At 40.9% G+C, this 16922-nt stretch overlaps 1 protein-coding gene across 2 annotated transcripts in view; it reads left to right on the top strand.

Moving 5' to 3' along the window:
• spns2 (SPNS lysolipid transporter 2, sphingosine-1-phosphate) overlaps positions 1-16922 on the top strand; it is a 67960-nt gene that overhangs the window by 18204 nt on the left and 32834 nt on the right. For both annotated transcript variants that reach the window (XM_029447496.1, XM_029447497.1), the window contains exon 2: positions 2128-2193. In XM_029447496.1, the coding sequence (XP_029303356.1) occupies positions 2128-2193 (66 nt within the window). The remainder of the gene's footprint in view (positions 1-2127; positions 2194-16922) is intronic.

The raw sequence follows: 16922 nt of genomic DNA, 5'->3' as shown, positions 1-16922 counted from the left end.
TGCTAACGAGAAACACATCACATCATGTTAGTGTTGATAAATGAAACTGATCTAGTTTGTAGTTTCAGATTCTTCTCATCGTTGACAGTGTGTGTGACTGAACTGTTGGTTTCACTGAAACTGGCGGTTCCTTGCATAGGAACACCTTTAAACCATTATGAAAGAGAAACGAGGCAAGGAGTTGTGAGTGTTAGCTCTTGAACAGGAAAGCTTCCTGCAGTGTGAGAATGTGAGCAGGTGGTTTGACTCAGGTGACAGGAATCTGACGCATGTCTCTGCTCCCAGTGTCAGGCCAACCTGCACCTGCCTCTGCATCGCACCACCACCGACACATCCTGTGTCTCACTGTTGAAAAATAGACAAGCGATGCCGATGCCGAGGATAGCAGAATCAACATCTATTATGTCGAGTACATTATTTGCCTGCTTGGCTGTGATCTTTCACATCATCCTCCATGATGCATGAATTATTTCTGTAAGTTACAGCGACTCAGATGCACTAGTTTAGAGTTCAGGTTATGCGAGCATACTGGTCTGCTGCGCTCAGACGTAGCAAGCTTTTTAAAATGTTAGTCGTGCTGCTGTTCCATTTTCATGAGCTGTGTTGCAATCCCCAGGACCAGCCTGCCAGTTTCACAAGAGATATAGTCAGCACTACCATGCACACCACGTTGCATCTGGACTGCAACTTATTCCTTTTCTTTTCAGTTCTAAAATAAGACTCTGAACCTTTCGAAGCCGGTGGTCTCGAGAGGAGCAGAATTCATTTGATGAGTTGTGTTGCTTCTTGTTTACTGGTGCTTAAAATTGTATGGTAGCCATAAAGAGATTTCTTTAACCCTCATGAATCGCCCTCTGATCTTCGCCTTCATCTCCATCTTCTCATGTTTATGATGTGTTTAAAAATTTACAAGATTTCATTGCTTTACATGCTACCAAGATTGAACGCACAAAAGTCATAATGTTGTGACGAGCAGATGTTCAGCTGTTCACATGCATCCCCAGGTGCCATTCATTCTTTCATTAAGGCATTTAGGCTTTAGACACATGAACAGTAGGTGCATTCCCTCCATTCCAGCACAACCGCTCTTGGGTTACAGTAACAAGATTAACACGACTTCAAAGACTTTGTGGTTTCTCACAGTGGGGCGATGTTGTGCTGCTGCTGTGTGTCTGTGTGACTGATGAGAGCCACCAGGAAAATTGACCTCACTCAGTCGGTCGCAGTGTCATCGGTTAAAGCCAAATTCAACTGGCTGCTCCCCAGAGCTGATTACACGAACCAGTGGGAAGCTCATGATGTGTGAGAAAGTGTGTGTGTGTGTTATGGAAGTGTTTTTGCTTTTTACTCCACTACATTCATCTGACAGCTTTAGTTACTTTTCAAATTACAGTTTTTTCAAACTTTTTGGATCAGCTGGAAAAGTATCGTCACAAAGCTGAAAACAGACGTTTTCTTTGAGAAAGTTGACTTTTTATAGATACGTGGTTCTCACAGGATGATCTTATAGAATATGATGCATTGCTGTAGATTAAACTACCCAACAGTATATAAAGGAGTTCAAATGAGCACAACCGTAAACATCTACAGCAGGACAATGCAACATACACATTAATGCAGCTGTAATATTAATCCAGAAACATCGTATATAATAATAAAACACTGACAGGGAACATTTTACTGCACAACCAATACTTATTTGTGATACCTTAAGTACATTTTGCTTAAAAAACTTACATACTTTACTTCCATGCAGGAGTTTTACTTAAGTAAAGCATATGAATACTTCTTCCACCACTGGTTTTAACACCAGAACTGTTAGTATATAACACACAGCAGTGAAATCTTTGCAACCATTTACTTAAAGTTTACCTCTGTATGGCAGCCAAGAGAGCACTTATCACAGATACTATATTGCTCTTCAGCGATGGTAAGTGAAAGATAGCCTTTGAGTGCTGTCTATATCCATTCTTATCCAACAATATTCACAAGCCACAAAAGACTACCATAAAGCCAGAATCAATGTAGCTATAAATTATACAGAGCTCAGTCTTTTAGTACCTTTGATTATAATTAATACTATGTCTTGAAACCACATTTATGTTTTCCCTCTCCTCCTGCTTACAGGTGTTCTGCTTGACATCCAGCGGCACTACGGAGTAACAGACAGTGGAATCGGCTTGTTGCAAACAGGTAAATCTCCTTTCATCCCATAATTGCATGTGTGAAAGAATCTGAGCTGAGCACATTCTCAGTATGATAATTATTGTGTAACCCTTTTTGGGTTTAGCTAAATTGGATGGAGCAATGAAAGGCAGCGGCTCTGACCCCAAGTCCCAGTTACAGTAACAGCAAAAATGCTGTTTTCACACACAAACAGTAAAATATATTGACAGGTAGTAATGCTACACACTATGGAGTTAATTTACATACTAATGATTTACTTTTACCTCTAATCTTTCTCCTTCATACACATTAGGTGCTGTATTTGTAGTATTTAAAAAGGAAAAACAGGTCAGTCCTATTGAGATCAGGTATCTTTTTTACAAGGGAGACTTGGACAAGAATAACAGCAATGTAGAGTTTCAACAATTAACATTAAAGCACATATATTTGAGTAATATTAAAAAAGTTAATATAAAACATTCCCACACATTTAAAAGAGAAGACAAATTAGGTAGGAATTTTGCCAAGAATAGCTTTATAAAAAAAACATACACAGATAAAAGCCCTCTAATTTAAAGTCTGCAAAGCCGAAACAGAAACAGTTTATTCAAACTTTCTTTGAAAAAAAACTGCCTCAGTTTTTTATGGATTGATTTTAATTAATGATTAAAAAGCACAAATAGCACTGCTCTGCAGTTATTACATGCGTTCAATGTCACCAAGGATAAAAACACAATAAAGCCCAAAGGCCTATTTCCATTGTGTATGTGCATCTCCATGTGCATTGATCGGAACACGACATGAAAGTTACACCAGTGTTTATATAATATTTTGTAATTATTAGCACCACTGTATCCCAGTCTTAAGGGAGGGTGGGACATTTCCTCACAGCAGCAGCTGCAGCAGGTCAATGGGAAGGAAAACACCGTCAGGAGCCAGTCCGGCTGTTCTCCTGAGAGCCTGCATGTATGTACCAGGAGCGTCTGAGGATTCTGGCTCAGGGCAGGGTTTCCTGTTCCACTCTAGACCCCAATGAATTCACCTTTTTTAGAGAGATACCTTGCAAAGCCCCCTCATTGGAGGACAGGGCCCAGTTTTGTCTCCATGTGCCCTCAAACTCATTCAAACAACAACAAACTTGCACATAAAGTGCCATTGAGGGCAACCAGGCAGGTTGGAGTTTGAGGGGGGAAAGAATACAGCCCAGTGTTTTCCTCCTTCACTTGATGTTCTCAGACTAACTTTAGGTGAGCTGAATGGTGTGGTGAGGACAGAAATATCCCCTAGGAGGAAATAAATCAGTGTTCTGTTGGCTTTTCGGTGAATAAGCCATTTCATCAACTCCAAATCTTATTTCCCCCGCTGTTTCACTTTAGCATGAAGAATCTATATATCACTCAAGCTAACTTTCTATCAGAAACTCTTTTTCCTTTACACACCTTCAGCTCCTTTTTAGGTTTTTGCAGCTAGATTAAATAGTAAGTCTGGTGTTTCAAAGCAACTTCTTTATATGATGCCTGCATAGACTGCTAATAGTGCCTGATTTTGTGAAAACACAGACCTGCACCGGGAGATTTGTATGAAATCTTAACAAAAGACAGGAAACTGTAAAGGGTGTTTTACTTTTAATTCTGTTTACATTGGCTTAGTATGTCGGTTATGTGCACTACCACACTGGCAGAGACTCACACACCTAAACGCACACAGTAGAGGGGCATGTGCAGCTGATTTGCCCTCTGCACCATCTGCATTTGCAACAGGGCTGCTGTGTGTTTGGTTTGCCAGGCCTGTCCCGGCCTGTCATGGTTCAGACTCCGCGTGGCCCCTGATCCCCAGGCGACCTCTTTCTCACACTGGCCTGAGGAATGCTGGGTGTCCGGGACATGAGCTGTGAGAGCGGGTCGGCCCAGACAGGGAGCCTTGGTGTGAAGAAGAGGTTAGGAGGTTGACGTAATGAGGGAGCTGGAAGGGAGAGTCTCAGTGTGTGCTTGTATATGTTTACAGTATGCACACGTCTCTTCCGGTTTCCCCCACCCCCCACTTCCGTCCCCAGAGGGAACAATCCCTGCCTCTGTGAGCACCTGCAGGCCTGGCCCGCTCTGCCTTCTCTCCTTTCTCTCTCCCTCCATCCTGGCAGCTTACGTCCACCTGGAAAAGCAAATTGCCAACGTAGGTGTTTTACAGGCGGTGGGTGTTGTGTGTGCGCTGAGGCTTTCTCTCTGTCTCTGCTGCCAGGTCACCCTCACACTTTTAAAAAACACTCACCACACACTTTATGAACTCTCTTCTGGTTTCAGCTTGAGCAAAGGATAGTTTTGAACCTTTTCTTTGGCTCTTCATCAGAACTACTGAAATGAAAGATTTCCCATATCTAGAAGTTACTGACAAGTTGTACTAGCCTGATGAGAGCTAGAGGAGCCCTTTAGACCTGCTGCAGTGTTTGCATTTTGAGTGTTGCACTCCAACAATGTCTATCTTTGGTCTATTTTTGAATCGTGAGATTTACATTTCTTAAAACAAGCCCACAAGCACTGGCATTAGATAATTACCTCTGACTGGGATAATCGGAAGAAATAGTTCCCAAGTGGGAAAATGTACGTGAGCCCCCCTCAAGTCAGAACAACAATTCAGAAACAGATGTCAATGTGATGTTTAAATACTCGGAGCAATGAAATACAACACATCTCCTTTGTAGTGTCCATGTTGTTTCTACATGGCGACTCTTGAACACCACCTAGTCGTAAGAACTACTTCTGTGCCATCTGAGGGGTTTGTGAATGCACCATTTGCCTTGACTGACTGACTTCTGCGCTCTCCGAGTGCCATTCTAGTTTTAGTAGCCTATGTTAGTATCCAGTATAAATGTGTTTCAAGATTTTTATTTATTTTATTTAATTTCAAGAAAGAAAAATGTCTTGATGAATGCTTTTTGCAGTGTCGTGGGTGTAAACTGGTGTTTTCTTGCTAAAGAACAACACATGGAAAATACCCTGTGGTGAGGTCAGCCTCCGCAGTACCAGCTATCTCTGTTATTTGGTAACATCGACCCTTTCAAAAGCAGCTTACACAACACGAATTGACATGAGGTATGTGCTCATTTCTATTGTGCATGTGTGTGTGCATGTTTGTCATTATTGCCCAAGGAGGTGAGGTCTCAGCTCTGTGGGTAAAAGGATGAAGGTGTTCTTAACTGTCAGTCAGGTTAGTGGTAAAGGTAGTTTGAGCTGTTTGAGCCCGTCCATCAGCATGCAGAGATGGTCTCACCTGAGCTCAGCAAACCTGTCAGAGCACCAGGAGAGCCTGAGCTCAGCTCTCCCGCTGGAGATGACAGGCCTCCTTGCTAATGGCCCGAGGGCCGCGGCTAAGTGAGTGACTCTCACACGCAGCTGTGAACAGGCCCAGTCCCGAGGGTACGGAGGGCACGAAAGGTTAATGGAAGAGAAGAAGAGGAGAGGGGGTTCACCTGGATGGTGTTACCTTTGGTTTAGGGGTTTAGGGCACTTTCGTTAAACAGTCGGAGAAATCTGAGAGAAAACTTTCTCCTCCTCTTAGGTTATTGCATTCAAGTGCTTTGAGGCAAAACAGAAAAAAAGACCTAATGGGTTGAATTATTCCTTACGATGGAAGCTGGCATAGTAATTATCCGCCGCTGGTTTAACATGGAAGCAGAGTTATTGGGGTCAGTCAGGCTGGATGTACAGTGGAGCGGTGGCTTAATAAGGAGCCGGCGCTCAAAACAGCTCTCAGACTGTCTATGGCCTGTTCTGTGTGTGGCTGCCCACCTTGTCTGAAACACGACACCAGCACACACACACACACACACACACACACACACACACACACACACACACACACACACACACACACACACACACACACACCAACTGACATAGCCACAGCCTTAACATGGTGTCAGTCTGCCATTCAGCCAGTGTGTGAGCTGTATGGAATGAGACCACAGGTGCTGCGTAAGACTTCTGGCTTGAGCTCCTCTAACACATCAGACTTAAATAAAAAGACCTAAACCGACAGAAGTCAGCATTGTACTTAGTGGCAGTCAGATTTTTCTTTCCAAAGCTGTAGCTGTGGCTATCTGGAAGCATTTACTGGTTCAGAGGCGTGGCCAGTTGTAGGCCTGTCATGATAACTCATATTGTTGGACGATGTATTGTCCCGGAAATGATTGCGATATTATTGTCAAACCATTTTATGCCACTGATATAATGATAAAATAATAGCATAATAATGCAGTAAACCATTTCAAGGGGCAATGAACTTTTAATTATTAAGGATATTCAGACACAATAGGAATGTGAAAAAATAAATAAAACATACAATAAAAACACACAACCAAAACAATAAATAAAATGGACTCTCGGGCTATGTTCACAAAAATGCGGAATGCCCAAATCTTACAATGGTGGGGAAATCCTGATGTTAATCCTGGCATCGTGTTGGCTCAAATGTTGGTGACACTTATGTAAACAAACACACATGTAAACACAATGGGTAAAATCAGGGTCAGCATAAATGATAGCGGTGGTGTCCATATATCGTACAATAAGTCGATAACAAAATGACTGTGAAATGCCTGGCCAGATTGTATATGTTTATGGTCAGTGTCAATCACAATGTTCTACTGTTGGATAGAGGCCTCTCTGATTCCCTCTTACACAGTGGGAAGTTGTGCTATCAGTGCTTAATCAGCTGTTTTGGCCGATCACAGCTGCTCCTATTTTGTCTCTTGCCCTCGTTGGTATCCCTTGGTACCTCCTCTCTCTCTCTCTCTCTCTATCAGCAGTTTGGCAGCTGTTGTGGCCTCGTTGTCACTCCCACTGGCACCTTATAAGAGTTAGAGGAGACGAAGGGATGAAGGGAAATCCACTATTGATTCCCAAACCCAAATAATAGCATTGCGATGGTGTTTAGCGACTCCTCTCCTGCTGAGACGAGAATAGAACGCTGACCTGATGTTGCGTCGACTTCACGGCGCGAGCGTGGGTGTATGTGTGTCTCCATCTCGGACTGTTTTTATAGGCCATGTCTCGGAGGGGGGCAGCTGTTGGGCGATGATTGGCACCCTGCTCCCCATCTCCTTCCCCCCTCACTTCCTCTCAACGAACCAACAGCACTGCCTGTGAGTGACTGCCAATCAAATCAGGATTTTAAAGCCAATTAAACGAGCATGCTCTCAACCCCTCTTCGTGTAAATATCCCATCAGATCTCTAATCGCCCTTTATTTTTAAGCACTGCAATAACTGCACAAACACTGGAGAGTTGGGGGATGTTGTGGTTTAGTCACAGATTTGAAAATAGGCCTCTTATTTCATTGTCTTTTTTAGTCGATATGGGAGAGATCAAGCATTTCTGGCAACAAGGTTTTGGGTGATATTTTTTCCTGCTTCTTAGAAAACAAGGCTGAACTCTGATCGATTGCCTGACGCCACGGGAGGCTTCTCCAGTCTTTCTGGCATCAACAGATCAATTAGAAACACACACACACACACACACACACACACACACACACACACACACACACACACACACACACACACACACACACACACACACACACACACACACAGAGACTCCATGCCCCTCCTCGTCAAACACATGTGCACAATTCATACATACCCTAGCATGTCAGGGTTGAAAATTGGGCTGCTGCTTGCTCATTTGCTCTGTTTTCATTCTTCATTAAAAAGTGTGTGTATGTGTAAGTAATTTGTGCCTGTGTGTGTGTCTGTCAGCCCTAGTTTTCATATCCCACTAGTCCCAATAACAAGGGTAGCATACAGGAACACAAACACAGACAAGCAGGGTCCTCTGTCATTTCAGCCAGAGCTTGTCATTAAGCTGGCTGCTCCTGTAGTTACTTTAGGAAAATGGCAGGAAAGAAAAACTCCTCACCCCGCGCTCAAGTTCTCTGCTGGATCTCAGCTCAGTGCCATGTCACCACCCACAGGAAAGTATCCCTGGGAAAACATAACTACATGTTTTTATTAATGCTGCTGCTTGGATCGCAGGCTGGAAATTAAACTGACTGCGCATCTTGCTACTGTGCTACTGTTTCTTTGTTTTTAGTTCAGAAGCAAGCACGTTTCTTTAATCTCACCATATGTGTTTGCTTATAATATGCACTAGTAATGTGCAAAAGAGGATACACTCTTGACAGCCGGCCTGGTATTTGTAGCAGCGTGTAATTCTCCCCAGCTGCAGCTCTCACACTGAGCAGGTAGTAGCTCTGCTGCAGCTGTGGAGGCAAGCTATCAGGTCTCAGAGTAGATTCAATAAAAGAAAAGGGGTTTAAGTTTGCATTAGGTAACGCTTGATGGCAGCTTCTGCAGGAATTAGCTGCTGAGTTTGACAGAAACAGGCGAGAGAGTGCTGCACGGGTATTTCCCAGGCTGCATGTGGCATTTATCAAACAGCATTGGTAATCCAACACCGGTGAAGTCTGAACAGAGAGAATTAGCGGTGATCAGAAATTTGAGGAATGCAGAAATGTTCAGGGCGCCACATGAAGGGAAAACCAGCAGGCAGAGATGTGATGTATTAGAATGTCTTAGTTAAGACGTGTTGGTCAGCTCTGGTGTCCTACTCAAACCAAGTTATGTGTCACACCCTCCACAGGCAGTCACATTAATCATTAGAGGAAAAAGAAACAAAGGTGCCACTCCCACTGGTACTGCACACCTGATAAACACAACACACTGTTGCCACAGTGCACTGGTCACCGTTGATTAGATGGTGATGACCGAAAGGAAGATATCACTCTCCTTATTCCACTCCCTGTTGTAGTGTATGTCTTCTCTTTGCAGACTACTTTAGTCAGTAGCAACATCAAGTTAAAAAAAATATGTCTTGTCCCAACCTTTGTAGTAATGCATATGGATTTTCTCTCATTCCTATCCCATCTAAATATCATAGTGAGCAGGCAGGGAGAAGAGTAAATTACTCTGCTCCATATGGATACACAGAAGCCTTTTATGAGACCCAGAACTCCAGTAAACAGCATTAGATTTAGTGCTGTGTGAAATAGAATACACCAGAGACAGTGCAACCCACCAGGCTGCATTCTCTTAAACAAACATATGACTGTCCACAGCAGTAAACTTACCATGCCAACGTCTGTATTACTATATATATATATTGCACATTTGCATAGTAATAAGTTGTAAAATGTAATATCATACTGAACATGATTACTCCAAAATAGAACACTCACTAATCTTGCAGAGAGAGAGCTGCTCATTTACTTAATATATTGCACTCTAATAATAATTTTCCATTTAGGGAGTTTGTTTAATTATTGAACTGATACACACTCTCTGCCTTCCTAGAAACAAAGAAAACAGACATTCAGTGTCCCAGTGGAAAACGTCAGCTACTTTTCCATGTGTACAAAAATGTACATAACCAGTTTGAATCAGGACACCTGCATGGTTTAGAATTAGAACTGACGTGCTTTTATTATGAAAGGTTCCCCCTGTTAAGAAAAAGCTACACAGAATTGTTGCTACAGATTTAGTGGGTGGTGTTGTCAAAGATGTGTCAGCCAGCAGCTCATGCCAGACACACAGTAGTGACAGTTTAATACCGTGGACAGATTAATTCATTTGCTGTCTTTTGATTGGTGATAACTGCATCTCTGCGTCTCTGTTGTCTGCTGCAGAATGGAATTATACTGAGAAAGGTTACATACGGTTCAAATGCTTAACATTCTGTGTGTGATGAGATCCTGACAGTGGTGTGAGGGTTGGGTTACCTGTTGTGTTTCTACATCATTGCCAGTGCCTTGAAATGGTAACCTTAAGGGTAATGATAGGTGTGGATCTCACGTTATATTTAAATGACAAATGTACTGTACCATAGAGCTTTGGTTCTTTGCCAACTCAAAAAGAATATTCCTACTGGCTTGAATCATTAAAAACATCAGAAATTCTGGTTTTTAATCGGGCTCGGGTCTAAACTGCTGCCGCGGCTCGGGCTGGTGTCAGGCTTGGACAATAACCATATAGAGTTCGGCCTGATATTGTTTGGTGATATTGTATCACAGGCATCAAAATCTCACATTCATTTGGACTAAATGGTTCTAAATAGTTTGCAAGTTTCGAGCTATTTGAAGAAGTTATTTGTACGATTGGCTCTTTTGTTGTTAAGTAATACAAAGCAATGCATTCATACAAAGTGTTGTAAAATGTATTATTTAATCTATGTGATATAGAGATAACATTACTGCAGACCTTCTTGGACCGAGCCAATACAAGAGCAAGGACAGAGTTACAAAACTGTTTTCACTGACTAACAGACATTACTCATCCATAGTAACGCCTCCGGTTGCAGCAAGCAGATAACCTTGTAATGATGAAAAGGACAGGGCACAAAAGACACTGAAGAGGAAAGTTGTATTTATGGAAGCGGCGTGTTTGCGTGCTGAACCATGACATCTAGACACACACCTCGTCCACAGTGAACAGGTCACAGTGACACTCTATGTGCTGTAAAGGGCACCCAATGACAACGCCTAGCCCACAAACATGTCCAGACCTGCAGATAGGATGTGCTTCTCCTGTTCCTCTAATTCTGTCTGTGGCAGCTGAAGGACATTTGAATTCCTTCAACTGCTGTCCCTTGGTAAGACAGTCTATCCTGACTGTCAGGATTCACAGCTGCATGGATGACAGAGCCTTCAGCTACTGTATGATGGGAAATACCCATGTTGGAAATGACAGGAAAGCAGGAATTTTCAGAGATTCCAAATAGTTGAGATCTGACTTTAAGGAGGGAAAGAGCATAAAAGAGGCGCATTTATTCGTATACATTATTGTTTTGCATCCTTGTACGTAACAAATAGTGTTGCTATTGTTCTTCTGTTTAACTTCATGTGGTTATATATTTTCCTTTTCAAGAAATTTCTTTTTCAAAATGTGTCCCTGAAAACATGAATTTTCCAATTTGCCACTGCAGCATAAAGAAGCTCTGTGACACTTCAATTCAATTTTAAAAAACTGACATTGTATTCAACCAGCAGCACTTGAATCTCAGAGGTAGGAGTATAAGGGGAGCGGCAGAATACTTTCTGTGTGCGTTGTGAGGGGATTAAGATGGCTTTAATTTCCACTTTTCAAACAAAATCATTCTCAGACACCTTCAAGAGAAATGAAATAATTTCCATATACTCATCCTCTATACTCACTGCCTTTTTGTTCAAATTAAAAATGAAAAAGGATCAAATGGTCTGCAGAGCAGTTGGTATCGCACGGCCGGAAACAAGGCCTCACAGGTGCTCTCTTCAGGGGAAACTAGTGTTTCATAGGGAAATGCATCCATACAGACTCAGAGAATATCAATCACACACACACACACACACACACGCACGCACGCACGCACACACACACACACACGCACACGCACACGCACACACACACATACACCCTGCATCTCCTCCTGATCTTCCATGTAATCATAGGCGTCATCCCAGCAGGTATTGTTCTGCTGGCCAATCAAAGCGAGAGCTAGACGTCCGGTGTTCCTGTGTGTGTGTTTGTGTGTGTTTGTGTGTGTGTGTGTGTGTGTGTGTGTGTGTGTGTGTGTCTGTGTGTGTTTAGAAGGATCTGCCCGTGGAGGTGCAGCTTGATAAATTGTATTCAGTTTGAGCTGAGTTCGATGTTGGGATGTCGCGATACAGGCCTGCTCGTATTGACGATAACCGTGCTATTTAAAAATAGAATCATCTTATCATATGTCACAAATATGATAATATCGTGTTGGCAGATGTCAGGCCTTGTAGATTTTTTGTTTCTCTGGTCCATCTGGTTGCCTTTTCACTATCTATCAGTGTAATAGTTTTTTTTGTATGGCTCTCTGCCCATCTCCCTACACTCGTATTTTAAATGTATTTTAACTTGAAAAAAAAGCCTAAATGCACAATGATGAAATGTCTCATAAAAACAATATGATAAAACAAATCCAATAACAAAACTACCTAACTGAAGGTAAAGGTAAAGGTACGGTTACATTCACTTTTACAGCATTCATTCCCAATGAGACATATGTTTTAGGGGTTTTAAGTGTTCATAAGGTGCCACTAATGATAAAAGATAATAAATGATGATGGCGATGATAATAAAGGGTGATAAATGAATAAGTCCGGACTCTCTGACATTGTCCATACTGTTTATAAGTGCTTATCCAAGAGGTAGCCAGAGGACACATACAGCGTGATTCACCTGTGTCTGAGAACACAGTACTGTCACACTTACATACCTGACCACAGGTCTCATGTCATGTCTGCTTTTAGACTTCTCGCACATCCATTGTCCTCCCATGGAATGTGCTTAGACTATGCTAATTGATATAATTTGCTCGCTGTGAGACTGTGACAAATAGGCACAGCATCTTTTTTGGAATGCATAGAACGTCAGAACCGGTTTGGCACTCCTACCTGAAGCAGATATAAAACCAGAATTAGAATTCATTGTGGGAAATTTTGAGTCATTGCGACTGCTTTTAACTATTCTGTCAGAAGTACACTGAGAGTTCAAGAGACTTTGAGTTCTTCTATTTTACCTCTGGCTACAAAGAGAATGAAATAGTTAAGAAGGAATAATGATTCATTTATCTTCTCTATGGAGTACACTACAAATACAAACTCACTTCTCCTAGACTGGCCTGAAAGGGGTCCCTGCAGTCAGATGAGGCGACATTAATAAATGACCTTAATTATTCAAACAACTCAGTAAGGTTACCGGGAATGGCCTTCTTATTCACCGCATGGCTTTGAGTATACATAATGAGTATGAGTATACATAATAATTTAGTCATAAATGTCCTTGCCATTAATTAACCGCACAACTTGTTTTCTTAACTTGTGAATCTGGTGTAGAATTGACAATTACCCACAGCCTATGAGGAGGAACTTGTGAAATAAACATTGGTTTTTAAAGAAAGGATCTGTGTTTGGTCAGCTAATTGCTGGTAATATGTTACATGAGCCTAATGACAAAGGCACCATGTCAGTCAGAGCTGATACTGTAGGGCTTGTTTAGGTTGTTTTACAGTCTACAGTTGAGTCACTTGAGCAGATGTCTCTGTCACTGATAGCTCTCATAATCACACGCCAACATTTAAAACTGTAACTATTAATAATATAATAGAGTTAAAAGTATTTTCTTCAGGAATAGATCCTGACTTGGCAACAATCCCATTATGAGTACATTTATTAGTTTTTTTTAACAATGTTAATTGAGTTTTTTCACATTTTAATTAAAAAATAAATAAACAATGTGTGTGTATACTTACAGATATCCAGTATATATAATAATATAAACATATACACACACACACATTAATGACCAAACAATATTAAGATGATAAAATAAATAAATGATGGAACTCCCATTACATGAATTGTAAAATAATATTAATTACAAAAAGTATACATTCATTCATTCAAAATACAATAAAAATAAATCACCAGAGGGGTGACATTTCAAAAGGTTCATTTACAATATCTAAATATTCAACATTTATATTATCACGACATTCATGTTCTGTTCTCCTTATTCATAAAGAAAATCATCATAATCATAATCGGCCAGATTTTATATATTTTAGATGCAAACAGAGGTGTATGACATCATTTGGAGCTCAATAATAAAAGTTAATTCTGACTCTACAGCACTGAAAATGCAGCTTGAGTCAGTCAGAGAGTAGTCAGAGCTGACCATTGTTCTATAAAAGAGGTTATGGAAATGTTTCCTCCACTTTGACCTGCAGTGTAAACACAGTCTCCTCCAGACATCAACTCCTCCCTATTAGAGCTTTCCTGCTGCATATTTGTTACATGTGCAATTTATTTATGAGAGATTTACATCTTTGGCAATTACACAATGGTGTTCCACTGCATAAACAAGAATAAGTACAGAGACAATGGTGATCACATTAGGAATGTCATGCCTGTTGTATATTCACGAGCTGTTTACTGTAAGCCAAACCTTTCTATTCATTCCACTTCTAGCCAACTACCTGTTCAAAAGAGCCATTCAAGGTGTTTCAGGCCGCAACATTAGACGCATCCTTTACAGATTGAGTTATGAATAATTAAACTTTATCGAGTTCTCACTGCCTGCACTGAGAGTTTTGGGTGTGACCTGGCATCTGTAAAGACTTATTATTAGTCACGGTTTGTTTATCCGCCCTACAATGTCTTAAAACAGACTGAACACATTTTATTTTTTATGAGTCCATTCTTTTTAATGAAGCCAAAACATATGTTACACCAAGCGACAACCTCCAAGCCTGACAAGTGAAGCTAATGCCGAAGTGCCTTAAACCTGCATTCTTTCTAATGGCCAGCAGGGGACGACTTCACTGGTTGCAAAAAGAAGTCCGATTGTATAGAAGTCTATAAGAAAAGGACCCTACATCTCTCTTGATTTATTATCTCAGTAAACATTTTCTTAATGAGTTCATGGTCTCAATCTCTAGTTTCAAATCTTCTTCCATACAGCATGATTTTTGTTTTGTACATTTGAGTCACATTTAGAGTAAAATAGACGATAAAGCAGAGTGCTTAAGGGAGGGGCTACCATGCAATAGACCGGTCGCTATCACCGTTGTTGTCTGACTTTTTAAAAAGACACCCCAGGATTTAATCTCATGGACAAGTTTTTAAGCTTCATTTTATTTTGAAAGAAAACATACTTAATCCTTCTAAATGAGCTGCGCTCGGAGGAGAAAATCATTCTTTCCAAGCATGACAGATTTCTTCATTTGCATTTTTGCAGTCTTCACAGAAGACTGTCAGGAGGACAATGGGATCGTTTTACAGACAGTCTTTATAGTGACGGGGCATTTCCTGGGAGTAGATGAACCACCATTAAGGTTATATGGTATCAGTGTGCATCCGGTCTCAGTAACAGCATGTGTTTCATGTAATGCAGATTATGTCTACGCCTCAATCTTCTAAAATATACAATGTAACATTGTATTAATTACATCAAAGTTACACCATGAAAGATTCCTTTAGATTTTTGTCAAATGAAAAGAAGCAGGTGTCTCCTTTGTGGATCCATATTATACTGTGTGCTGCTCTTGTAATCCTAACATTAGCATGTTTTATCGACAGTTTGCAAGACTTTTATGATATGTCTTATTGTTATTCTATACAAAGGCCTATTTCAATTGTTTCATTCCCTTGAAGATCTATAAATGAGGTCAAAGAGAACTAGACAACCTACCTTGTCAGAGCCGACTCTGATTAGAAAGAATTTGATGAGAGCGAAACTGCAGCAACACGATTCTGTGGAAGGGTGTATCTGTATTTTTGCTTAAAATAAACAACCTGATAACATTCCTCTGTGCCTCGTATCAAATAAAGAAAATATCTGTCACAGTAATTCATCATCTCATTATTCTGTCAGTTCAAAGCAGCTTCTTGACAAAATGTTTCTCTGACACACGTGCCCTGTCGGGGCGTTCAGTCAACAAAACACTTGCGCATGTTTTCACTAGATTCCAATTTAAAATGGTATTATAGACTTTTGCTTGTTCTGCACCAAGGATTTGAAAGGGTTGCTGCAATCTATTTTTTCCTTAGCTTCTTCCTTGCTTACTGAAGCTTAACACTCCGATCATGCAGGATATTAAAGCAATACAAACATGAGGCTCCCTTTCCTTGCTCAGAAAGCAGCTAGGTTAAAAAGAAATAAGTGCGAGCACACAGCCAAGACCTAACTTCATTATCATGTGCTGACCCTGCTGAGAGGTGATAATGAGCGGTAGGAAAAAGGTTTAGCTTATCAACAATTCACAAAATTACATGAAATAAGACACACAGAGAGATTGTGATGTGTGGTCCTGCTTATTACTTTAAATAGGCCAGTTAATGATGTAAGGATATGTATTTCTGGCAAGCTGAACAGTGAGAGTAATGATCTCTGGGCCCCCTGGCTTCTAAAACCCATGTGGAACCAGCTGCTGGTGGCTGATAGAGGACTTCTCCCTCATCTTATCTCCAGTTTGCACTGCACCCTGCTGTGTGTGTGTGTGTGTGTGTGTGTGTGTGTGTGTGTGTGTGTGTGTGTGTGTGTGAGTGTGTGTGTGTGTGTGTGTGTGTGTGTGTGTGTGTGTGTGTGTGTGTGTGTGTGTGTGTGTGTGTTTGCCTGGCTTCCCCCGCAGTGCTGTGGCTGCAGGGTGAGCTGGTAAAGCTCTTCAGAGAGCCGGACCTGCACTGAGCAGCCATCAGTGTCATTTAGTATTACACAACAGACCTGCAGCACTCAGCCACATAAATGCTCACAATGGAGGCTGCAGAAAGAGCGAGAAGGAGGAAAAGGCAGAGTAGTGAGACAGAGAGGTAGAGGATGAAAACATACTGAGGTGGGAGAGACTCATTATGTGTAAAGAGCAGATAAAGTATTCCCAGCACTTGTGAAAGCTCTCACTGTAATTGATTCATCCATTAATAATAATAATTCAAATTAGATTTAAATTAGATTTTAGATTACATTTTCACTTTCTGAAATTAGATTTATTTTTCTCAAAATGATACAACGAGGTCATGCTGGATAAGTGATTTTACCGGTAGGGGTATTTCTTGTGTAAGATATTACTTATATATTATATTTATTAATATATTATTGTAATATAAATGTACACCCTAAGACATAACATTTTTACACTATATTTCCTTTTATTATATATTATATATATTTCACCATTTGAAAACACACCATCTTTGTAAAAAATA

This window comes from Cottoperca gobio, chromosome 14 (assembly GCF_900634415.1).
Source record: "Cottoperca gobio chromosome 14, fCotGob3.1, whole genome shotgun sequence".
Lineage (NCBI taxonomy): Eukaryota > Metazoa > Chordata > Actinopteri > Perciformes > Bovichtidae > Cottoperca > Cottoperca gobio.
This window is presented reverse-complemented; position numbering and strand designations above follow the sequence as displayed.